This window comes from Phalacrocorax carbo, chromosome 17 (assembly GCF_963921805.1).
Source record: "Phalacrocorax carbo chromosome 17, bPhaCar2.1, whole genome shotgun sequence".
In the NCBI taxonomy this organism is placed as follows: domain Eukaryota; kingdom Metazoa; phylum Chordata; class Aves; order Suliformes; family Phalacrocoracidae; genus Phalacrocorax; species Phalacrocorax carbo.
In genome coordinates this window covers 6,957,110-6,981,503 of record NC_087529.1, presented here as the reverse complement: position 1 = coordinate 6,981,503, position 24,394 = coordinate 6,957,110, and the positions used below count along the sequence as shown (strand labels likewise).

Here is a 24,394-nt window from a genome sequence, read left to right as displayed (position 1 = left end):
TTTACATGCTGTTTGTGCACTGAGGGCTGACACACGAAGCATGGTGGCGATTTTAATGTGAGGATGGCAGCACAATGCAGCTGAGCAGCGGACAGGGAACACTGCACCCTCTGTAGCAGATTTTGGTTTAAGGGAACAGGAATCAGCAGACTGTCAGCTGACGGGGAGGACGCTACCATTTCTCTGCTCCTTCACTGCCATGCGACATGGAACAAGCCACTGCATCTGAGCTTCCCCTGCTGTAAAAGAGGCGCAACGAATTTAGTCATCTTTGAAAGTGGTGCCCCAGCTGCTCTGGATAACACGAACAAAAGGTCATGAAGAATTAGCAACCACATGAGTAAACAACCTTTTCTCATCATCTCTCTGACCACAGCTTCTGGGAAGCTCTTTTTTGACTGACTCTCCCCACCGATTTCCTCGCTGGAGAGGGTGCTATCCCACATGTGACTCGCATTCCCCCCTTGAGTCGCCTTAGCGCTAAAAAACCCGCAGGGGACACGACCGCTGCTGGTTCCCCGGCAGACCCCGAGTTCCCCGGCTTTATGGCCGCTGCTCGGTGGCTCCCGCGCTCCGGGGCTGAGCCGGGGGCGGCTGCGGCACCCGCCGGCGGCAGCACCCGGGCGGGCGGCTTCAGCACCGCGGACAGCGGCGGGGAGGCGGGCGCGGGGCCCTGAACGCACCGAGGGGTCCCAGGGCGGGGGAGCCCCGAACGCACCGAGGGGCCCCGGGGCGCGGAGCCCGGCCCCAGTGCGGCTCCCCCACGTCGGGCAGCAGAGCCCCGGCCCGGCTACGGGGCCATCCATCCCCCCCGGCGCTGGGGTCGGTCCCCCGAGGCTCCGCCGCGCTGCCGCAGGCGCCGGTCCGGGCGCCGCTCCCCGCTCCCCGCCCGCGCCTCGCCCCGGCGGAGCTCCCCAGTTCCGGTCACGTTGCCGCCTGTTTACGGCGCGGCTGGCGGCGGCGGCGGCGGGACCGGGGCGGGCCGGGCGAGGCGGGGCCGCCGCAGGCAGCGCGGGCAGCGCGGGAGCCCGGCGCGGCCCCGGCCCCGGCCCCGCCGCCGCCGCCGCCCCATGACGCCCAGCGGGCGCCCCGCGGGGCCCCGCCGCTCCCCGCAGGTAAGGGACCGGGGCCCCTCGGCGGGGCGGGGCGCGGGGCGCCGCGGCGGGGGCACCCGGGCAGGAAAGGCGGCCCCGGCGGGCGGGGGCGGCGGCGCGGAGCTGCCTGCGGGCACGCGGGCGCTGGCGCGGGGTGTGGGGACCCGAGCGGACGCGCAGCCGGGCTGCGGGGCGAGCAGGGGCCAGCCCGGGGAAGGGTCTCCTGCCCTCCCGGGAGGGGGGGGGCTGGCCCTCCAGAAGTTGCCTACGGCCCTTATGCCCGTTCTAGAAGTTGCTTCACCCTGTGCATAACCACCAACGGCTCGTTTCTCCTCCTGCTGCAGAAAGCGATCCCAAGTGCAGCGGGGTTCTGCCTGTCTGCGCTGGCAGCTGCAGAGTTAAGTGTCTGTAGAAGGACTCAGCTGGGGACCAGAAAGCATTGCTCCAAAATTCCCAAAGTTCGGGACGGCACCACGGGGATTGCCCACTTAAGATGATGATTGATTCAAAGCGTTGATGGTGGGCCAAATTCTGCTCCTGATGGAGAGCTGAATCTGTAGTTAATTCCCCCAGAGCCAGCAGGAGAAAACACGGCCTTGCTTTCATCATCTGCAACCCAATGACCAGCTTCAGCTTCGGCTGTTAGTCAGGCAGTTGTGTTTAGAGAATTGCGAGAAAACACAATATTTCATAATCAATGTTTGCATGAGTCTATCTTTAAATAGATACTGATAGGTAATGAATAGCAAATAGGACTCTGAGTGTAATTCTGCCTCTGCTGAGGTGAAGGAAGGTTTCCCACTGACTTTTCCAAGGCCATGATTTCACCTCTAAGTTCTATTCCTGGCATTGCCACTACCTCTGTGACCTTCTGCAAGTTTCTTAGCTTCTTGCTGCATTATTTTCCATTCGTTTGAAGACATACTTGCTTTGTGGCATTGTTGCAAAGTTTGTATTCGTGTTCTTTGAGACTGTAAATACCAAGCAGTATAGATTTCTAACGTGTATCGGTGTTTATCTCTGCGTATGTTTTAATGTGATGGAGAGGGGGTTGCTGGCAACCGCAGCAGGATAAATTATCGACCTGTTCCTGCAAACCTTGCTTGTGCCCTCTGACTCGTAGCTGATTTGCTATTTCTAGGGGAAAAACGATTACGTGAATAAGGGCTGGGTCTTGGTGTGACGGCGTTTGTGCTGGGGTATGTGTACATGCAATACCGTATCTGCCTTTGCAGTACATCATCAGGACAGAGGTTTTTTCTTAGGTCAAAGTTTTGGCATTCTGACTGGCATTGAACAACAGACTTCTGCATAGTGTTGACCTGGAAGCAAAATCTTAAACAAGCTGTCTTTACAAAGGAAATCAGTTCCTAGTAGACTTGCAACTAAATCAGTCATTGTAGCTACTGTAAGAGGTTGCTTCAGTCATTTTGTCTTGTGAGAAATAAGAATTCTGATAAATTGGGATGAAATTGCAAATCTCACTGAGGTTTTCTGATAGCATTTGGAAACACCCAGCTGAGATCAGGACCCCCAATGTGCTTGACCCAAAGGCAGTTATCACATGGTAGAAAGATAAGGAGTGGGGGAAAATGTGTTGTAGAGATAGAGGCAGGGCCACAGGAAGGCTCAGCAGTAAAGACTGTGCCCACAACCACCCAGCATGGGGAGCTGCAGGGGACTGAGCCCAGCACCACCGCACCCCACATCGATGCCGTGGCCGGGTGCCAGCCCATGGCCCAGGCTTGGGGAGCCTCTGCCAAGGGACCAGGCAGGGGCAGAGTGGGCAGAGAGTGGCTGAGCATAGCGGGGAAGATTTCTCTGCAGGGAGCAGCTCTCCAAGGCCTGTTCCGGTGCATGCTCACCTTTTCCTCATGAATATCTCCCCATGTTCATGTTCATGGGTTGCACTCATGCAGACTCTCATGAACTGCTTGTGCTCAGCAGCCCAGAAACTTCCCCTAACTTATCTGGCACTTCACCAGCTTGGCTTTCACAGTTTCTCTGAGTATATTTGCAGCTGAGGGTTAAGATGTTAAAAGTGCATTTTAAAAGCTAAAGATCTGGTCTCAAGTGCCCTGCTGAGGGCTGTCCCACCACTCTGAGAAGAGGCCTGGGAGTACTGCACTCAAAACCTTGCATGGTCAGCAAGGGAAACTTGTTCCTGGAAAGCTCGCCCTGATGGAGCAGAGCCTGTTGGTCCAATCTCCAAGACCAGAGACAGTGTTCAGCCACAGCTTGCAGGGAGAAGACGCCAGCTCAGACTGTAGGTGTCACCTTTGAATAGGGGCAAAAGTCCCTGTTCAGCTGATTGCCGGCTCCTTTCCAGCTCCGGGTGTGTGTGTATATACAGCTGTCAGAAGCACAAGGGCACAGAGCATCCTTCAAAATAAAGGGGACTATGGCTTACCCTTGGCTTTTATTCTGAATGCCATTGTTTTCTAGAGTTGTAACCTCATACATAACTCCTCAAAGCCACAGAGTACATGATCACTGTGAATATTTTCACCACCAGTTGCTTTGGCAAGTTAGAACTAGTCTGGAAAAGAAAAGTGACAGCTACAGCAGCAAGGCGGGGATCAGAGCAGGGCCACTTTCAACCCCATCCCTACGTGCTGCAGTACAACCATCCTTTAGGGAGCAGCACTCACGAGGCCGGGGCGAGGGCAGCTGGTGCTTCTTAGCATCCCTGGGAGTGACGGCCCTAGTCACTGTGCTTTGAGTCTCATGCCTCTGACACAGGCTGACGGTTCCTAACTTGCTTCACTGCATAGAAACATGGTCATCAGCACTTGCTGGGTGCTTTGAAGCCCTCGAGATGGGGAGCTTTGGTGTTATTAGCTAGGAGATACAACGGGCCAGTAAAGCGTTAAGTCAGCCAGCAGCAGCTAATCCCTATTAACTCCCAACACCTCCCAAGTGATTGTGCTGTGTGAAACGACCAGAGGCACGCATCAAACTAAAATCTCAAAATGCTGTTGCAATCTTCACTTGATTGTAGAAGCAACAGAGGGAAGATACCAGTTGTTCAGAGTTCGGTTCTGAAACCCTTTGGGGTAATGGGTGGACACAGCCTCGGAAAGGTGAGAGTTCATCCACTGCCTTCTGGTAGTGTTAGAGACACTCAAACAGATGCTACTGAAGACTCAGGAGTAAACTGCACCTTCGTTAATAGCTGTTGGCTCTTGCATTATTACCTGTGGCACAGCTGTGTAAGAGCTGTGGAGTGGAATGGCATGTTCCTCCCTTCGCTCCTGGGGGCTGTGGGGCTGGAGGAGCCGCAGCAGCCTCAGGTCACTGCCCACAGTCCCCCGGGCTCTCATTGCCAGGGGCACAGGAGCCCAAGGAGAGATGCCCCCATCTCTGCTCTGTGGCAGCAGCACGACTGTCACTAGCGCTTTCCCCATTTGCCTGTGAAGGCAGCTCCTGCCCCTGCCTGCCTCAGTGTCCTTAGCGCCAACCAGAGTTTCATGCATGGACAGAACAAGGTGCTCTCCCCCAGACGTGATACCTCTGACATTCCTGCCACCAGCTGAGAGCTGTTTCTCAAGGGAAACGGTGAAAGTCATGGTGGATAGGCAAAGCTGATCCAAACCCGCTAAGGATTTCCCGTAGCAATTTTGAAAACAGAATTTCCCCCCCACTCCCTCCCCAGGTAAATTATGCAGCCTTTTTATCTTCCAAATCAGGGACAACAAACAGATCTCAATTCCAGATTTTTTTTCTCTGATTTTCTTTACAGCTCGCTATTTATCAACTATTTATTTTTAAAGGAAAACATTTTCATTGGTGAAAAAGGGTCATTTCCACTTAAAGGGAGGAGGGAAAGTTCAGTGGAAAATTTGCAGCCATTTCTACTAAAGATATTTCAACTAGACAGAACAAAGTGCTTGAAAATAGCACTACGTATCCCCCGGGCTTCATCCAACCTACTTTCTGACGTTTCCCAAGATGAGGTGCCACAACTCCCATCAAGACACTGCTCCAGAGCCCAGCACATTTTGCCTTCACAGCCCCCCTACCCCAGCCAGGGCTGGCAGGAGGGTACACGCCGTGGTATGATTTGTATTCCTAGCCTGTGGCAGATGCCAGATAACTTCCGTAGCTGTTGCAGTGGCACAAGCAAATTACCCCCACACGCCCCTTTAGCAAAGCTCCATCGTTGCCAGCTCTCACGGTACAAAGAACGAATGCCAGCTCTCTTGGCTATTAATTACAGTGCCATCAAGAAAGGCTAGGTGACTTAAAAGACTTAAAAATCATCACCTTGCCACTCAGAAGAATAGGAATGATTAGGAAGTAAAGTCTAGAGCTAGATTTTTTTTTTTCTCCTGATCAATTTTAAAGTGCCAAACACTGAGGGACCACAAATCCCCTGGGGTTCCTGGAAATGCCTGTGGTTTCCTTGCACAGACCATACACACCTTACATTCAGCCAGGCAGGACTATGCAGGCTGATCCAGGGCTATTTTCACTTACATGACATTGCTCCACAGGGAAGCTTTAAGCCAGTATAAATCATACATCCCACCATAAGCACCTTAGATGAGAAGCAGGTCCTTTGTCTCTGTTGTTTTTATGTATCACACCAGCCTTTTTCATGCTTTTCCATAGCATTCGTGGGTGAATGTTTGGAGCATTTCATTCCATGAATAGCTGAGCCATCCTAAAACTCCAAATTTCACTATTGGCTTCCCGGGACATGAAAAAAACCCAGTGACAATCTACCATATATGCCAAAGGCAGGTCCCATTACCCAACATTCTTATTTTAGGCTTTACGCAGAGCCCTCCAGAGGCAGACACACCCCCAGGGTGCAGAGCGAGCCTGGACTAGCCCTCCGAGGGGAACAGCCAGGCCAGCCCCCAGCCCCAGGCCCCTCACACAGCTTGGGCTGACTGCCTTGAGCAGGGGGAAACCATAGGAGAACACAATTTCTATACTTCCTACTTATTTACATGCTGGTTAGGTGTTGCAGCTGCCTCTAACCACCCTGCCTGTGCACCACCAGCAACACAAGTTGGGGTACCCACCCAGCCCCCTCCCAGCACCCCCCATACCAGCTGCCGGAGAGGAATGGCAGCACCAGAGCTCCCCAAACCCTCAGCACTGGCCTGCCTCGGGCGCATTGCAACCAAGAAATCCCCCATGGAAGCCAGGCCAATGGCTGGCTGCTGGGCTTGCAGGGGGTGCAGCAAAGCAGAGCACCCCAGGAGGCAGAGCAGCACCAGCCCCTTGCAGGGGGAGTTTACTCCCCAGAAGGGAGGGAGGGATGGCTGGGGCAGCTGCAGCTGAGCCCGGGGCAGAGCTGGAGCAGAAGCAAGTATACTCAGCCTGGACAGCGGGTGGCATGAGGCAGCCCCACATTGCACCATGGCTCCTTCTCCCCAGCTGTAGGGCCCACCCACCCTCTCGCCCCTGCAGCGGTCTTCTGTACATAGGGGCTGACGTTCCCCACGGATCCCACGGCAGCCGTGGCTACATGAGAGGTGTCAGCAGAGCCTGTGAGTCGCGGACAGGAAGGGTCACGCAAGTGCCAGGAACCATGGCTGGTGACAGTGGGCTGGGGTCAGCCACGAGGTGATGCTGCAGCCGTGGGGCATGGCAGGAGACACCCCGAACCTGTTAGTCCTGGAGCCTCACTGCACCCCCACTTTCATGAAATAGTAGGAATACAGAGACCTGACTTTAAGGATTGCACGGATCTGGAGAGGCTTTGGCAAGAGCAAAGCTTTGAACTCGGGGCACTGCCAAGATCGCTTACTGTGGAATCGAGCTTAAATGCAGTTTGATTCGATTTTGGTTGCGGGAATTATCTTAAAATGTACTACATTACTGAGCTGGGCGTGCCATAAACACGAGTCAAAGCACTCGCTTAGTTCTGAAGTTTCTATAGAAAGCAAACTGAAGTCAGAAGCGGACGAAGGAGGGAATGGAAGCAGGTCCCAGGGACAGGACGGTGCACGCCATCCCTCAGGCTTGCTGGCAAAACGTCTTCCCCACTGTCGCCTGTGTTTGCTGTAGCTTCCCCTCCTCCTGGGCTGGGTGCGGGGAGTAAGGACGGTTTTCGCATCCATACGAAATGGTATTTCCCAGGATTAAGGGTTCTTTCAGGGGTTTATTTTTATCTCCCCAGAGCAGCGGCACAGGTAAGCAGCTCCCGCCGCTGCTTTGCTGAAGCCATTAATTAACTCATGGTGATGGACCCCCAACCCGGGGCTGAGCCGCCCGGCGCAGGACTGACAGCAGCTCTGCCAGGCGAATTACCAGGGAAGACATTTCTTCTTCTGTAAGACAACATGACTCTCCTCATCACGTAACACTGATCGGGTTAGACGGAGCATATTGTATTTTTCATGTGTCAGATCTCTTGCTGCAGTTACTGCTTCATAATACGTGGCTCGTCAAGTGAGAGCCAAAATCGTCTCTGGTGCAACTCCCACCTGGGGACTGCGGGGAGCAATCCTGTCCCAGATGTAATCTTGCTCAGTGATAAAACATTTCCTAGGGCCAAATTCAAAATAGAGACAAGCTGTTCCAATCTCAGGGTCCGTGCAGCAGCATTTTCTGCTCATGCAGTCCCTGAGCCTCCCAGCCCGAGCGCAGGCAGAATGGGAGCCAGCTCCGAGAGGCGCTGGGGTGGTGGGATCGCTTGGGGGCCATTTTCCGAGGATCTTCTGAGCAAAGCTCCTTCACCCACAGCCACAGGGCACACAAGAACAGTCACCCACCACCCCACCCCACCCTGCACCCGGTGGGCTCTGCCCCTCGCAAGGGCTCCAGGGACCAGGCTCATGAGCCCAGTGTGCTGCTGCATGTCTGATCACAAGCCATCTCTGCTCCCTGCAGGCCTGGACTGTGAATTTGGTTGCGATGGAGACCGTGTCCCTGGAGCACCAGATCCAGAGTGTGCAGCGGCACATTGCTTTTCTGAAGAAGGAGCAGATGGAGCTGCTCCATGACCTGCACCTGGAGATCCTCCGCTTGCAGAAGCACTGCTCAGGTGAGCGGTGGGGGGGCTGCGGCATGTGGGAGCTGCGTGCCCACAGAGCACGCTGGGCAGGAAAGCTCCTGCTGGCACCTCAGGTCCTGGGGCCGGTCCCACATGGTAGCTTGCACTGGTGTTTGGAGGGACGCGGAGGAGGAAAGCACCAAGCCATAGGGGACTCTGCTCGGTGTGGGATCAGGCGATCTCCATTCACTTCAGCCTCCTGCTTGCACCCCTGGCCCAGGTGCCACCAGCCCCTCCCTGGATCATGCTATGTGGCCACAAAATCTGGTGTGGGTCAAACCCTCTGAGATCACTCCTCTGTGAATGGGTACCAGTAGCTTCCTCCAGCTGCAACACTAAAGAACCAGGGCATCAGCTGGCCAGGCAGGTGATAAGACAGGAGGCTGGTTGATAATCCATCATTAAAACCCTCTCCCTTTGTTTTCCCACTGTGCTCAGGGCACACTTCTGAACGAGGATTAGCCCCAGTAGCTCAGCACTCTCCCCAGCCGCGTGTTCCTGCACCTTGCAGTAGTTTCGCTGTAGGAGTTGCTACCCCAAGGGATTCACTGGTGTAAGGAAAGGGAAAAACCCAGCATTAGCCAGCAAGATGGTCCTGCCTTTTCCTCCTGTGATCTGTGCCCACAAAGATGTTTTGATCATTAAAATGTGAAAATAGTTCATCATTTCTCACAGATGCCATCAGGCTAAGGGAAAGAAGAGAGTTGAACACCATCAATAATGGGGGTGTATTAGACCACTTTCAGCACTGGGGAAAAAGTGATTTTCTTGTTTACATTTTGTTACTCTTTATTCTCTTGCACACAGAGAGGTGAAATCTGGTCCATTCCTGTAGGCCCAGCCCAGGGCAGTCCGGCACTAGCGCCGGAGTCGGTACCCCCTTGCTGTGCTTTACTGCTGGGGTGCTGAATAAGCACTAATGCCAGAAGCATCAGCACATCTATGCCCTCACCCCAGGTTGCTCCCTGCTTGGAGGGAGGGTCCCCGCCACGCATCCTCTGCAGCCCCGCACGCAGAGGCTGCAGCGTCCCAGCCTTTCCCAAGATCAGGGGCTGTCACCAGGAGCCTGGCCGCTTGGGAAAGGGGCAAGCGGCTCCCCAGGGTCACGGCAGACCCTGCAGCACCCGGACGGGGTCTGCCCATCTCCAGTCCCAAGGAGGCACAGCCACGAGCCGGGTGTGGGGTGCGGGGACCTGCCCCAGCTGCAGGGTACACAGCCACCAGCCCCCTGCCCACGGCCCCACTGCGGCAATGTCGCCCTCCCCTTCAGCCGGCCTTGCAAGAGCGACAGCTCCCCAGCCTCCTGCCTGCCACTGAAACTCATTCCAACTTGTGCCATCACTCTCATCAATAATTCAGCCGTAGCTAATCACTCCTTGTCTTCCAGCCTCTCATCCTCCCTGATTCCTGGGAAACAAAGACATTTCTTCATTGACAGAATTGTCTGTTTTCCCCCATTCTTTCCAAGCTTTTGCTGTTCTCATTGTTTTCTTTTAACCATTTCATCTACAGCCCCTCCAGATAGGCGCGAAAGCAGAGTTTTCGTGCCTAAATCAGTCTGGGGGGTTCTGAGTCCCCAGGGGCAGAAATGAGCCCGTTGCACAGTTGGTTATTAGCGATCTCCTTCCCAGTGCGGCCAAACGACAGCAATGTCTGACCAGCCAAGCCACATCCTCGTCTGCGAGCTGTGTGATTCTGCAACACCTTTCCATTAGGAGCGATGTGGGCAAAGCCCCTGGTTATACCGGCTGCCCTGGAGCTGTGATTTCAGACCTTAATTTTTTCACCGTCCCCTCAGTCTCCCCAGGGCATCACCGGTGGAAATGCCCACCCTCCCACAGAGCTCTGTTTCTCAGCTGCCACCTATTCAGCCCTGAGAAGCTCCATCCACTTGCAGCAGCAGTAGCAGTGGCAGTTTCCAGGTGCCAGAGCTGCTGCCGACGGAGGGACCGTCTGGTCCGAGGGGGAGCTGAGCCGGCTCCCAGGGAGCCTCCCAGCTGGAATCCCAGGGGGAGGCACAGAGCAAGCCAGTGCCTTTGGATCCAGGGTGGATCTAGCAGCAGAACAGCCGTGTTCAGAAGGGCCCTTATTCAAATAAATAGATCCCCAGATTTGCTACCTCTGAACCCAAAGCAGTTCCACTGGCCGCACCCAGTGTCCTGGGAGCCACCAACACCAAGGGCTGCTGCTGGGCCAGCAGCAAGAGCTGAAAGCGGGACGGAGCCTCTGTGCGCGCAGCCCCTGCGAGCCCCTGACACCCAGCAGCCTTGTGCCCTTCACGGCAGCCTGGCAGGAGAGAGCGGCTGCTTTGGGCAAATACCGCAGCCCTCGCTGCGGGACCAGGGCAGAGCCAGCCCCAGCAAACCCCCACAGCCCAGCACTCCCAGTCAGAGGCTTTACAGGAAGGTAACACAGCCCTGAGCCGCGTGCTGTGATTCATTTATTGGAACGAGCCTGGCATTACAGAGGAAAGTTGGCTTCTCTCCCACTCCCCTTATATTTGCAAGGTATTAAACACAGCAGAAATAGCAATAGATACCTCTGACTCTTCTGTTTCTCTTCTGTTTCTTCTGTTTCTCCTTTTACTGGAAGATGAGCTCAAGCAATAATTAGCCTGCTCAGTGGTGTTAGCAGAGCAATGAAGGGGAGGCTGGTGCCAGCAGGGGAGTGGGGCTCGGGAGGGATCCCTGGGGCCAGTGCAGTGGCTAGCAAAGCTGGCTGGACGGGCTGTGCCAACGGCCCCTCCGCACCCTCACACCTCCGCACCAGGACAGTCCTCCCAGGCAGCAAAGGGGGAAGCCCAACATGTTGAGAGAAGCCATGTCTTAAACTCATTTCTAGCTTGCCTGTGAGTGTCCAGCCCCCCTGAGGGGCACATGGCTGCTTCTAAGAGGGTCACGGGCCCTCGGACAGCTGGGGCCGGGCAACTCCTGCGGGGCAGACCCATGTATCCTAGCCCATGGCAGGGAATACAGACCAGCATGTCCTAGCCCACGGCAGGGAATACAGATCCCTCCTCAGCCACCTCCTGCACCAGGCAAGTTGAAGTGCATCACCCAGCAGTGCCCTGTCCTCTGCCCTGCACAGGGGACACCCGGAGACACCGGGGCTGAGCGAGAGAGCCTCTGGGAGCCGACTGCAGCCAGGGCTGGCAGCGCAGGAGGTGGGATATGGAAGTGCAGAGCAGCTGGATCCATCCCACAGAGGCCAGGACCACCTGAGAGCCCTGTGGGGTGGTCTCCCTTGGATTTGCCCCTCGGGGGTCATGGGGACAGTACTGGGGTAGGTTCCCAGCCACCCCTGTGGCTCCAGTGCAGAAGGTGGGACCCTGGGTTGTGACCTGCACTTGCAATGTCTTCTTTAGAAATGGGTGACTGCTTTAGTTTTGATTTCAAATATATCTGAGACTCCAAATCTATTATTATAGCTTCAGAAAAATAACACAGTTGCCATTGATTTCCAATGGGGCAGTTGGGAGTGCTGAAAGCTTTCCAGAAACTGCATTACGTTCTCAGTTACTTCTGCCTTCTCACTACAGATTTGTTTTCCAAGACAGACAGGCAGAGCAGCCTGAGCCAAGCATTTTGTTTCAGAAGGATGGCAGTGATGAGGATTAGAGTCAACATGAAAGCAGATTAAAAGAAAAATGTAGGGCAAAGATTAACCATTTGAACTCATTTTCAGGGGGAAAAAAGCTGCTAAACAACCAAATGCTGCTGCTGTCTCTCTCAGAGCTACTGGTGGTTTGGTGGGCTGTGATAATTAATTCAAAAGAGATTGTCTGAGAAGGTGTGCAGGGTAAAGTGAACTCCAGGAAGTCCATGAGCTCCCTCCCTCGCTACCCTTTGTGAGCTGGTTTTGTAGTCCTGGAACTAGGCAGAGAGCAGGCAGAGTCCAGGCAGCTAGCAGGCAGCCTGTCAGGGCTGAGCGGGTGGGCAGGCGCTGCAGCCCTGAGACGGGCTCGTCCCCGCAGGGCACTGCCCTCGCTCCTGCTGCTGCTGCTCCCGGGTGTGGCGCGGGGCACCTCTGCCTGCAGCTGCCTGCGCCCGGAGCCCAGGCTCGCAGCACTGCCACCCTGTCCTGGGCCCGCTGCAGCGGGAGATGGGACAGTCGCAGGGACACTTTGCAGTGCCCATGTCCCACGTCTGTACCCAGCAGCCCTGAGGAGCCTCCCTTGGGAGGCTGGGGCCACATCCCACAAAGAGCAGCTCCTCTCCAGTGCTGCCACTGCCTTGCCCCTCTCCACCCAGGGAGATACCTGCAGCACCTGGGCTGCGCTCAGTGGCAGCCTGAGAGAATTTTGAAGACACACATTGCCCCTGGAGCAGGGCAGCATCCTCCCCTGGGCACATCGCACAGGGACGAGACCCGCTTGTGTCACGTGCAGAGGCAGAGATCAGCCTGGAAGCAGTAAATTATGAAATACTTTGGGTGGCAGCTTACACTTTGGTCTATTTTCAGTCTGTTGCTCTGCTCTTTGTCCTGATTTAGAGGTTTAAAATGGTTCAGCTGGAGAAATGGAAGCCCTCCCCCCACCATGGGGCAGGACTTGCAGACACTGCCTTGGCCATGCCTTGGGCAAGTGCCGTAGCAGATGCCAGATCCCAAGGCTGCTTAATAATGTATAAATTGCCAGCATTGTCTATTTTTGGCTCAGCCTGGTGCTGGTGCTCCGAGATGGCCATGCTCACACCGGGGGCCGCGCAGGCAGTGCTGCAGCTGTGGTGGTTGCCAGCACTCTGGCAGCCCCAGTGGGGAACAGAGGGAGATGCAGGGAGCGTGCAGGACGGGGGGGATGTTCCTTCTCACTCCTGTTTGATTTATTTTCCAGAGCTCACCCATGACCTGGAAATAAAAGAGCTGGAAGCCCAGCAGCAAGGTAAGAGCACAGGTTGTGCATGAGATAAGGGGGAATGTGTGTGGGGGTGTGGGGTCCACCTGAAGAGCCTGCGGCCAAAGGGGACCCATTGGGGCCACCCTGGAAGAGGACACGGCCCTTGTCTGCAGGGGACAGTCAGGCTGAGGGCAGGGCTGCAGCTGGGAAGTCAGCATGCACAGCCTGTTGGCAGCTCCATTAGAGGCCTGGGCAGCCACCTAGGAAGGTTTTGCACATGAAAGCCAGCGTCCGTAAGTCTGCTTTACTTAAGCTCTGACACAGACCCCCCCTGGGAGCAGCTCACAGACCCTGAGAGCAGGACTCAAAGCCTGCAAGCCCTTCGGCCCCAGGGAAAAGCCAACACGGACATTAACAGCCACCCCTCCAGCTCCACTCACCTATTGTAGACCAGACACTGATTCAGAAAATCTCCTGGTACTCTTGTTTCATTAAACAGTCAGTTCTGCCCACAATGTAATCTTTCACATTCCAAAATAAGGGGGAGAAAAGTATTGGTGCATGAAAAATGTCTGCAAGCTCCGGGCACCATCCCAGGCCCAGGACCAGCAGCAGAGAGCTGCTCAAAAGGCATTTCACAACACGCTGTCCCCTCCTGGGGCAGCCCTGGTGCTGGGATAGGCAGCCCTGCCCTGCTGAAGAGCCCTGGCAAAGCATTTTTCCAGCCCAAAGGCAGCCTCATCCCCCTGGGACAGGCAGACAGGACTGGGGGTAACTGGAAAGCATCGGGCAATTCCCCCATCCCAAGGCTGCGGCACAGGCAGGACATCTCCTCCTGCCAGACCAGCATGGCACAGGGCTCTGGCATCTCATGGTGCTGGCAAGCAGCGGCTGGCCCCTGCGACCTGATGGCTGAGGGCAGGTTTTCAAATGGAAGCCTGCGCCAAGAGACGCAGGCGCAGGGAGCTAGCACTGAGATCAGCCTGATTCGGCTCCTCTCCTCCATCAACGAGTGCCCAGACAGTACGGGGCCTGGCCACAGGCTGGGCTGTGCCCGGCTGCACACAGACACACCAGCAGAGCAGGGACACCCCCGGGACGGTGTCCCACTGCCAGCACACAGCTGGGCCTTGTTCCCCCCCAATTCCTGAGCATCCCTCTGCTGTAGCCCCTCTTCTGGAGGCAGATGCAGCTGCTCCCTGCATCTCGCACATACACACCCCCACAGCCCTGACCCACAGACCAGAGTCCGGCCAGCCTGGCGCCTGAGGGGGATCGTTGGGCAACTCTCTGGGTGGTGGACTCTGGCCGGTGGACCCTGTGGGTAGGACCTGGGCACTCACCCAAAGGATGTGCCTGGCTCATCTGTCCATCCCGGGCAGCTGCCGTCCCCTTTCCAGCAGGGCTGCCATGCCCTGGGGCTCCCACCGCCTGCCTGGCTGGGGCCATGGCCCTGCTCAGTCCACAGCCTGGTGGGGAGGGGGGGGTGTTGGTGTCCCCGGGGTGCCCCTTTGGGCTCCATCCTGCCTGGCCTTGCCTCTCTTCCAGGGTGCCACAGGCTGAGACTGTCCTCACCACACTCCCAGCAAATGCCACTGCACAGCTCTGGGTGACACATCCCCATGGCCAACAGCATGTGGGGCAGGCAGTGGTGCCTGGGCCCCTGTGGCTGCTGGCAGAGGATGCTCTGTGAGCATCCTGCCTCCTCTTCCTCCTCCATCCCCGGGATGAAGCTGAAACTTGTCCCTGGTGCCGAGCCCCAGACTGCACTTCGTCCTCAGAGCTGGGGCTGGCAGTGCCAGGGTGGGCACAGGCTGCTCTCACCGGGGCCGTCAGGGTTCTCATCCCTTGGCAGTACCCCCGCTCACTGCCATGGCCGGCTCCAGGGGGATTTGGCACTCCCAGTCCCGTGGCCGTCCCCAGGAGGAGGATGCACAGCAGATGGTGCACACCCAGCCCCTTTCAGCCCATTGCAGCCCCCAGCAGACCCCCATTCCCACCTTGCGCCCATCATCCTGCTGAGCCTGAGGTCCCTTCCCCACACAGGTGAGCTCACTGCTGGCGGGAGGGCCTCGCGTCCAGCCCGCCGGGTGTCATCGGTGTGTCACAGACCACAATTTGCAGCGAGTCCCACCCACAAGTCTCTGCCCATCCTTCAGCCTTTTAACAGCTTACAAAGAGTAGCATCACATTTGCCACGTTTATGGGGCAACCACCTAATTTAAGATGCTATCAAATGATTGCTCTTCAAATGCCACTCATGCAATAATTACTGTGTGCAACTGCCTCCCTTAAGATCTCATTATAAAGCATTTTTCCTCTGCAGAAGACACTTTGGAGCTGAGGCTATAAAGCAGTTGCAAATGGTATCATAAAAAGCAGGGAATATTGCAGACAATGGGAGCAGGCCTGGGCAGGCAGGGGTGAGCACAGGTGGGTGCCAGCTCTCGGGGGAGGGAGTGATGGCTCTTCTCCTTGCACCCCACCAAGGTGAGGAGCTTACAGCCAGGGCCGCCGGGGGCAGGAGCCCGGCTGTGGGCAGGGAGGGTACACCCGGGCGGTCTGGCCCCATGCCCCTGTGCTGGGCTCACGGCACGGCCGCACAGACCAGCCCTCCCGCTGCCTGCTGAGTCAGCCCCTTCACTGCAAGGGTGCAAATCCCCTGTGCTGGCTGCTCCTGTCCCCCAAACACCTGCCAGGGCTACGCGTGGGGAATGCAGCCGGTCATGAGCTGCAGTGGCTGCAAGTGGTAATCTGTGCCTGGGCCAGGTCCCCAGGGTCCCATGAGAGCCCTGTGCAAGCAGCATGCCTTTCCTTTTGGAGACAATAAAGCTTTTGGCCAAGAACAAGAGCACTTTGAGCCTCTGCCCCCTGCTTCTTCCCGCCTGAGGGTGCAGAAGGGAGGCAAAATCCAGCTGCCAGTGATGCTCCAGTCTACTCCTTCCCATTTCAGAGCATCCTTCCCAATGCATCACCTCCAAGATAGTTCCTCTGTCCCAGATACACCCACCACCCAAGGTGGAGGACTGCAAGCCCCCAGGGAGCCTCCCAGCGCACACGGCTCCCAGCCCTGCCAGCCTGCAGGAGGTGGGGGATGGTCAGGCCAGCCGTGCCCTTCTGGGTATCTTCGCTGATACACAGAAGTGGGTGTCTGGGGACCAGCACGTGGCCATGGGGCAGGATGTGGGTGCCCTTGTACAGGGACACCTTCAGTGTGTATCCACAGCAGAATGAAGGCTGCCTGGAGGAGGGGAGAGTCACCATGAAACAAGTCGCTGTGGCTGCCCTTCTTCCCCTCCGTCCCTCATCCCCTCTGGCTTTTCAAGGTCATTAGGCAGAAGGGATTGGGGAAATGCAAGGTTCTGCTATCCAAATTGCTCTACAGGTGTTTACTCAATTCAGTCTCTTGATGCCACCATGGTGGGTGGGATGGAGGAAGGATGGATAGCGAGTGGGATGGATGGTGGAATGGGTGTCAGGCAGGTGGAAGGGCACCCATGTGGGCTGGCCAGAGCGGTGCCAGGTGTGCAGAAGTAGCGTGCAGAGCCCTGCATGAAATCACACTTTTTTGAGTGCCCATGGTGTGACTCAAAAGGGCCGGGGCAGGGAGGGCATCCATCACCTGCTGAGGTGTGGGAAGGGCAGGGAGGGTGGTGGGAGCCATGGGGAACCTGCCACCCGATGCAGTGCCTCTGTTTTAACAAGTCCCATCCACGCCCTGTCGCTGGCAGGCAGCTGCTGCCAGAAACTAAAAGATGAATAGGTCAGGCATTAGTAACCAGAAGTGATGGCATGGTGAGCACACAGTATCCAGGGAGGGCTGGCTGCCTGGCCATCCTGCCCCCCAGAACGGGTTCCCCCTGAGCCCACTCATCCCACTGGGGGTGGGGGTTCCTCCTCTGCTGAGCATAGCCCAGCTCCTCCATAATCCTGGATTAGCATCTCCATCCTCTAATCAGGCTGTGGAGACTTGGGGCTTGAGGTTGATGACTCCTCCTAAATTGGGCTGATGGCTTCATGGCCACCATTTCCTTTTCTCGCCCAGCCCATACGCTCCCTGTGCCCTCTGTTTGCACACACCCAAAGTCACTTTAGGGTGAAAAACTAGTTACACAGGGAAATTTTAAAACTGCAGCACAAGGCTGCAGTGAGGCAGAGGCAGCAGATTCCATGGCAACTGCAGCTCTGCTCAAGCTGCCTTTGCTTTCACCTCCCCATATTTTAGTGCTACACATCCCACCTCGCCTGCAGTACCGCAGCTCAGGGCTGACGGGGGTTCCCATGCCTGCCTGCGGTGTGTGGGGAAAGGCAGGGAGCCCGCGCTTGGGCAGCTCATGGGGAGTTTTGGAGCCCCAGTGCCCAAAGGTGCCCAAGCAGTCTCGATAGCACTGCTGGGACATGCCAGCACCATGGAGCAGCCAGCAGCCGCATCCATGTGCCCTCAAAGCCACGTCGGGAGCATGCAGGGACCCGCCGGGAGCAGTGGGCTGAGGCCGTCTTGCCAGGCTGAGCCCCCACTGCCTCCCCTGACTCCCTCCTGTGCCTTGCCCCTGCAGATGTCCTGGACCGGGAGCTGGAGGAGAAGTGCCGGGCAATGGAGGCCCAGCTGCAGGAGAAGGAGAAGGACAACCTGGAGCTGCGCAAGGAGCTGCGGCACAAGGAGACGCTGGTGGCTGCTCTGCGGTCCAGCCTCCGCAACAAGGAGCGTCGGTTCCTGGAGGAGCTGAAGCGGCGGAGCCACCGCGTCACCATCCTTGACACAGAGCTGCAGAAGCAGACAGAAGCGGCTGCCTACCTCTCCCTGCAGCTGCACGCCACCGCCCAGCGGCTGCCGGGCCCCCGGGCGAGTGGGCGGCCACCCCCCGAGCAGCCCCCCGCCGGCCCCCCAACCGAATGCAGGCCCCGGCGCCGCAACCACAGGGCTCACCCCCGGCGCCCACCCGGGGACGGTGCCCGCCCCAGGGACCCCGCACAGGAGGAGCACGACGCCATGCCTGACCCGGCTCTCTTCCTCTACACGGCACGGCCGCACGCCCCGCAGCGGCCGCCGTCGGAGCCCCCTGCCCAGGCCCATGGCACGACCAGCACCTCCGCAGACCCCCGGGCACAGAGGCCCCCCCGGCAGCCTGCGCAGGAGCCAGTGGCCAGGGCCCGGTCGGCCAAGGGCGAGCCCGGCAAGAGGCAGGGGTCTGGCCCCCGTGGCGCCCCCCGGGCCCGGGAGTAGGCGGCGAGGGGGCAGCATGGCCCAACCGGGCGGGAAGGCCTGAGCTTGGCGGCACCGGGGTGGGCGCCGGCCAAGGTTGCTTTCCCCCGTCCCCTCGGAGGGGAAGGAGCAGCAGAAAGCGGATGCCCTGCTCGCACCTCCTGCCCGCAGGCTCCTTGCCCGAAGGGTCTGAGCTGGGGGTGCCGCTGGCAGTGCCATGGGGCAGGCGGGCAACCCAGCATGGGGTCTGCAGAGGGGAAACAGCTGAGAGTCTGTCCAGAGCTTCCAAGGAAAGCAAGAAAGAGAGGAAGAGAGAAAAAGAAAGAAAATTAACATTTCTGCGATGAGAAGATCTTCCTCCTGCTGCTACCCCTTGGAGCAGATGCCAGGTGTGATTTCCCCAGCCAGGGGTGCCAGGAGGTGGGTGTGCAGCAGCGAGCGATGGCTGTGCAGCATACGGCTTGGCACAGTGGGATGAACTCATCTGGACCTCCGGTCCTGGGCATCACTGGCACTGGGGTTGGGCTGGAGGGCCCCAGACATCACCAGGAAGGTCCTTCGGGATGCAGGCAGCTGGACGACAGTCGATCCCATGGGTGCAGGAGGGATCCCCCCTCTACAGGGATGGTGCAGCCATACCAGCCAGGTGCCAGGCCCTCTCCCCCCTGCGCAGTGGTTCGGCTATGTCTAACATGGATTTCCCCCATGTTACATTTACATGTAGGATTTGGACAAGGTAGCTGGCAGCGAGCTGCAAGAGCCAGCCCTGCCGGATGCCCTGCGCGGCTCCTTACCTGCCGCAGCCTTGCTCCACGTGCCGCTGGAGCAGGGCTGCGACTCACACTCCCCGTACCAGGCAGGCCTCCCCTCGGCACCAGCATTTCGGTTCTGGGTCACACCCACAGCCAGGTCTGGGCTTCCTGCAGATGGCTGAGCAGCCACACCACGAGTGTGCTGCTGAGAGTAAGCGATGGTGTACCATTAGACACAGAAACCCTGCTGGGGCCAAACCAGCCCCAGGCTCAGCTTCCATGAGGAACAGAGGCTGGAAAAGCCACTTCACCCATGTCTCTTGCCGCATCCGCCAGGGCTGGGCTGCTGCAGGGCCCTCCATTCCCACCCCTTCCCACCTCCCAGTCCCTCCCAGCAGAGCGGCTGTCAGCACGGAGCCTTTGGCCTGCTGAGGCAGCCTTGCTTGGTCTCCAAACCAAACCAGCGGCTTTATCCATCCATTCCCAGGGCGTTCTGAAACAGCACACAGGGAGAGGAGAGAACAGCTCTGGCAGCTGGGAAGGGTGAAGGTCTCGCTGCTGGGGCACCAGCGGGACATGTGCTGCTCCGGGCAATACCGAGGGGCAGGTTTTGCCCTGGTGGTTTGGCTGCCAGCCCTTGCTGGCCCGGCTGTGCAGACGTGCTGGGGAGGTGATGCCCAGCCAGGAGCCCAGGCCCCTGCCCGCAGCCAGCACCTTGCCTGCTCACCTCCTGCGGGACCCCTGCTGTGTCCACAGCTGGCGTGGGCAGGAGGAAGCCGTGGGCCATGATGGAACCCCACTTCCTTCCAATTCAGTTTGAAACCTCTTCACAAACATTGCCGTCATAGACCAGTCAGGCTTAGCCTGCCTAACTTAGCGTGCCCATGCAGTCAAGAGGTGTCTATTTTTGTAGTTCAATATTTATATACTATATTAAAATGCTTTTATGAGATTCTCAGCAACAGTTCCTTAGGCCAGCTCTTTGGTAAAAACAAACTCCTAAGTGGATGAGCTGCACTAGCACGACAGAAATTAGCAGCTTTTATACCTTTTCTTTGGCTGTGATGTGAATAGTCAGGCTTTGGAGGGCAAGACCCCTCCTGCTCCCCCGAGGGCATCCGCAATGGCTGGGACCCCCCTACTTCCCAGCTGCTACCATGGTCTCTAATGCACCCCTGAGTTTGGGAAGAAGCCCAGCAAAGCCACACCTGGGCAGGTCCCCCTAGCCGGAGCAGTCACCCTGGCTGAAGCCCTGCAGAGGTGTGCAGCTCCTGGGGGCAAAGGCAAAGCCCTAAGGGGAAATTTTTGCAGCCCCTGACATGTCCAGAGCCACTGCCCCAGGAGCCAGAGCTCAGCAGAGCCCGTGCTGGCTCCTGCCTGCCTTCCCTAACTGTACCTCCCCACCAAAGGCAGCAAAGACCCCTGGCAGGGCACCCACGTGCCCTGGTGCAAAGCATCATGTGCCCAAACCGCCTTCCCAGGGCAGGTGGGGTGCAGGGGCAGCATGGGGTGCATTGGTAGCACCCAGCTGGGGTATGAGCACCTGGGTACAGTTGCACAAGGGAGAAAATCCCTGAGTCTGGCTCTTAGTAAGGCTGCAGGATGCTTCCCACCTGTTTCTCACTGCAAGGTGATTTAATGCGGGCTCTGCCTATGCCCCAGCTCTAGGGGGAGCTGGTGTGTTTGGGGCCCTACTGTTGCCCACCCCTGCAGAGGCAGAGCAGGGCAGCAAGGCGCAGTTTGCACTGCACTGCATCGCACAAGCAGCACCTGGGGGCGCAGCATTGCAGTCACCCGGCTCCTGGTGGTGGCATGCAGGTGAGGTGCCGTTTGGCCTTTGGAAACTGGTGTTTCTCTCCGGCTCAGAGAGGTTCTGCTGAGGAGTCATCTCTATTCTCTTTTAACATGAAAGAGGGTTATATGTGTCTCTGCGCTGTTTGGCTGTTCCTTTAGCTGTGGTGTGCACAGCTGCTTTCCTCTCTCCTTTCTAGACAATCCTGATAAACGGTGTGTTGCATTTTTATTATAAAACCCTTGATCATGGTGTTTGTGACTGACCTAAGCATTGAAAATGGGAGGGAGAATTATGATCCTTCTTCTGTGTAAATACCTTCCTAGCAATCATCATTTTTAGTGCCTAGTATGTAAATGAAGCAACCCTGTCTGAGCTGCAGGATCCTTTCCTCTTCACCACTAATTAACAGCTTGCTCAAGGAGTTTATCTCATTTCCAGACCCCCCCACTGCTTCTCCCTCCTCCTGGTGCTTGCGGGCAGCTGGGCAGGCCCTGAGCCCCACAGCCCTTGGGTGTGCAGGCAGAGCTGCCTACAGCAAGGGGGGGTCATTTCCCAAAGGGATGGAGAGGGAGCACCCCAGTTCCACCCTTCATGCCAATTCAATGTGCTTGGAAATGAGTTGTCTGGGTGAGCCCTGTGCTTTTCCCTGGGCACCCTTGCCTTGGAGTGGGAAGGATCAGCTCCTGCGTGCTGTACCTGCTTCAGTCACTGCTGCTTTTCTTGGGGGGGAGGGAAGCTTTAGAGGTACTATATATACACTTATATATATACACACATACATGCACTTGTTTTGAGGGGAAAACACTGTATGATTGTAATAGAAATGATGTTGAGATAAATTATTTTAATCTTTGTATTTGTATAAAATGATCAAAGAGGTCAAAATGATCAAAAAAAGAACAAAAAGATGGCGTTCCTATTTTTTATCGAGTAGGCCGCTGTTAGCCACAGTGAACCCAGGGAGTAGCAGGAGCCCAGGTAGTGCCTTCTGTCCTCTCCCTGGGCAGGGGGCTCTTACAGACCCCCTGGTCTCGGACTATAAGTTAGCCCTTAGCCTGTAATACGTAACAGGGATCTGTAGGTGCATTTAGTCAGTGCTGCCAGACTCCTTGGGAGTCCAAAGGGTGCGCACAGCTCCGACCTGCGCCCTATACCTGGCACGCATAGACAGAGGAGTGCAACGGCTGACACCTACGTGCTTTGTATGGAACAAGTAATGTTTAATGTTGGCTCGTAAAGCTTAATGATTAGACTGGAAATGGATGCATAGCAATAATGCTCGGTTGTTAAACAATGTCTTATGTGTATAAACCACAACGTGCTGAAAGCTTTCTGCGTACAGACTAACAGCCGGGCACCTCTCCTCTCCACCCACCCCGTTCTTTCTGCAGCTCTGCAGAGGCTCATGGATTTGATGTGTTGGGTTTGCTAATCTCTCTTCTCTTTATTATTATTATTTTTCCTCATGCTCTCTGAGAAAGCAATGTCTCAAATTGTGCAAGCTTGCAGCAGGTGCAGGGCAAGTGGCAAGTGGGGAGGAGATGCACCCGCTCCACTTGCTGCAGCTGCACCCGTGCCGGAGCCAGCGGCACTGAGAGGCAGAGGCAGTCCTGGTGACTTGGTGCATGCTCCCCTGGACTTACTTTAGCCTTGCGCAGACAGACCAATTGGGAAGTTCTCCCTCTTGACCCTGTTAATTAAAAAGCCATATTTTCTGAATGTGCTTGCTGGGGCTAATCTAAGTGCTCCCAGCTGCATCCTTCCCATCCTCGCTGTGAGGGTGCCATTGCGAGGGCCTGAATAGCGCAGCCGCTCTCAAAAATCCCCTCAGGGGGGCTGCACGACCTTCCCTGCTGCTGCACAGCACTGCACAGAGACCCGTGTGCAGCGGAGCCGAATCCTGCTGCCTTGGGGAAGCTTTGCCCAAGGCAGAGCCCAAGGCTTTCTATAAACTACCTTACTGCAAGCAAAGTTAGGTGCAGGGCACAGATGATGGCTGTTACACAGGGGCAGCTGCAGCAGAGGGGCTGAGGGGTGGTCTTTTCTGGATGCCCTGGAAAGCTGGCAGTGACACAGCAAAGAAGCGTCCCACCTGAAGCAGCTGGAGAGCCAAAGCCAGCAGTGGTCAGGAATTGCTCTGCTCTGCACAGAGCATCTCAGTGCATGAGTTTCCCAAAATAAGCTCCCAGGAGGCAGAGGAGTGGCAGCACCGCAGCATGGCTACCTCTCCCCACCAGAAGGTAAATCAGCAGCACGCTGATGGACTTTTATTGCTTGGGACGTAGGTGAACATTTCAGGGTCCTCATGTGCAGCCTTGCGCACTGGCTCCTGCTGCCCAGTGAAGCTGTGGCATCCTGCCCTTCTCTGGAGCACCAGCCCTTGCTTCCCAGCGGCCCTGATGAGCCAGTCTCGCTGCAGCGGCACCACAGCTGCCTGTGTGCACATCTGTTCTTGTCACCTTCTTGTACTGTCGGCGCCTGGCTGCCAAGTCCTACAGGGAATGTGAAGGAGGGGAGAGAAAACTCCCTAACTTCCGTAGGTTGCCTCACGCTGTGAATCAGATCAGCACTACCTGTGTGCCAGGGCTGGGTGAGCAGGAGAAACCTGGGATCAACAAGCACAGCAGCCATGGAGGAGTGTGCCAGACAAGGCGGCCTGTAAAAGCATGAAGATAAAAGTGTTGTGTCTCCTCGCTGGTTAAAGCTGCCCTTTGCTCCCCAAGGCCAGGTTTCTGCCTGTCTCCTCTCTGCCAGCACTGCGTGGGGGCTGGCCCTGCAGCGACGCTGCCATCCCAGCTCCCCGCTGCAGCCTGTGGAGGGCTGGTGCCTGTGGGCAGGGGGACACAGAGTGTGACACTTGGTACTGCCACCATATCAGATCCCTTTGCTTCACCCTCCTTCCCCTCATGTCTTTGGGCAGGAACAGGGTCATGAAGCTGCTGGTGTGAGTGTGAGAGGTGCACCCAGCACAAACCCAAGTGGCACGTGGTCCTCCATGGGGTGCACTGATGCCTCTTACCAATAGATCTCACTGATTTTGTGGCTTCCAAAAACTATCCCCTTTCCTGTCATTGCATTTATAGCAGGAATGAGACGACCAGGCCATGGGAATCCCTCAGATCTTTGTATGTCTGAAAAAAACAGACCCTTTTTTCCCCAGGGGACATGGGTAAGGTGCTGAGCCACAGCCCCTCAGCCTTGCAGGGACGAGCACCATCTGTATTCTCTTGGGTGTTTCAAGGTCATGCAGAAGGTCACTGTCATCCTGGTCCTTGCCAAGCCCTCCTTAGGTGGGGACATCACCTCCGCTTGGCCAGAGCTGTGCTCAGGACCCTGAGGAAGGCTTTGACAGAGAGAATGGGTACAGCTCCTCTGGTCCCAGAGCAGCTGTGGTTTTGTCAGAGCAAAAATATTCTCCTTGGCTGAGTTTGCAAAGCTCAGCTCAGAACAATACTAGCTTGTGCCTCGTGCTGAGGAGAGCCATTGTGGTGGGACAGATGCCAAAGGTTTGACACTGCTCTGCTTTATTGAATGTTCATTTTACTACATGACACCATTCTTTGCCAGGATGATGTTAATGTCAACTTTGCTTTTTAACCAAGTGCTTTTCAAAACGTGTTAATACCCAGAGACTAGAGTATGGAGCTGTACTTTAGGCGTCATTGTATTATGCCTTTTTCTTAATAAAGAGATTGAAATCTGCA

The 24,394-nt window shown here is 56.6% G+C and overlaps 1 protein-coding gene across 1 annotated transcript; it reads left to right on the top strand.

The window, feature by feature from the left end:
* Nucleotides 1-1,020: 1,020 nt before the first annotated feature.
* CCDC92B (coiled-coil domain containing 92B) lies at nucleotides 1,021-24,394 on the top strand. Its single transcript, XM_064467901.1, has 4 exons — nucleotides 1,021-1,115; nucleotides 7,944-8,097; nucleotides 12,938-12,985; nucleotides 17,497-24,394. Exons 1-4 carry the CDS (start codon nucleotides 1,071-1,073, stop codon nucleotides 18,162-18,164), a joined length of 915 nt encoding a protein of 304 aa, XP_064323971.1. The 5' UTR covers nucleotides 1,021-1,070; the 3' UTR covers nucleotides 18,165-24,394.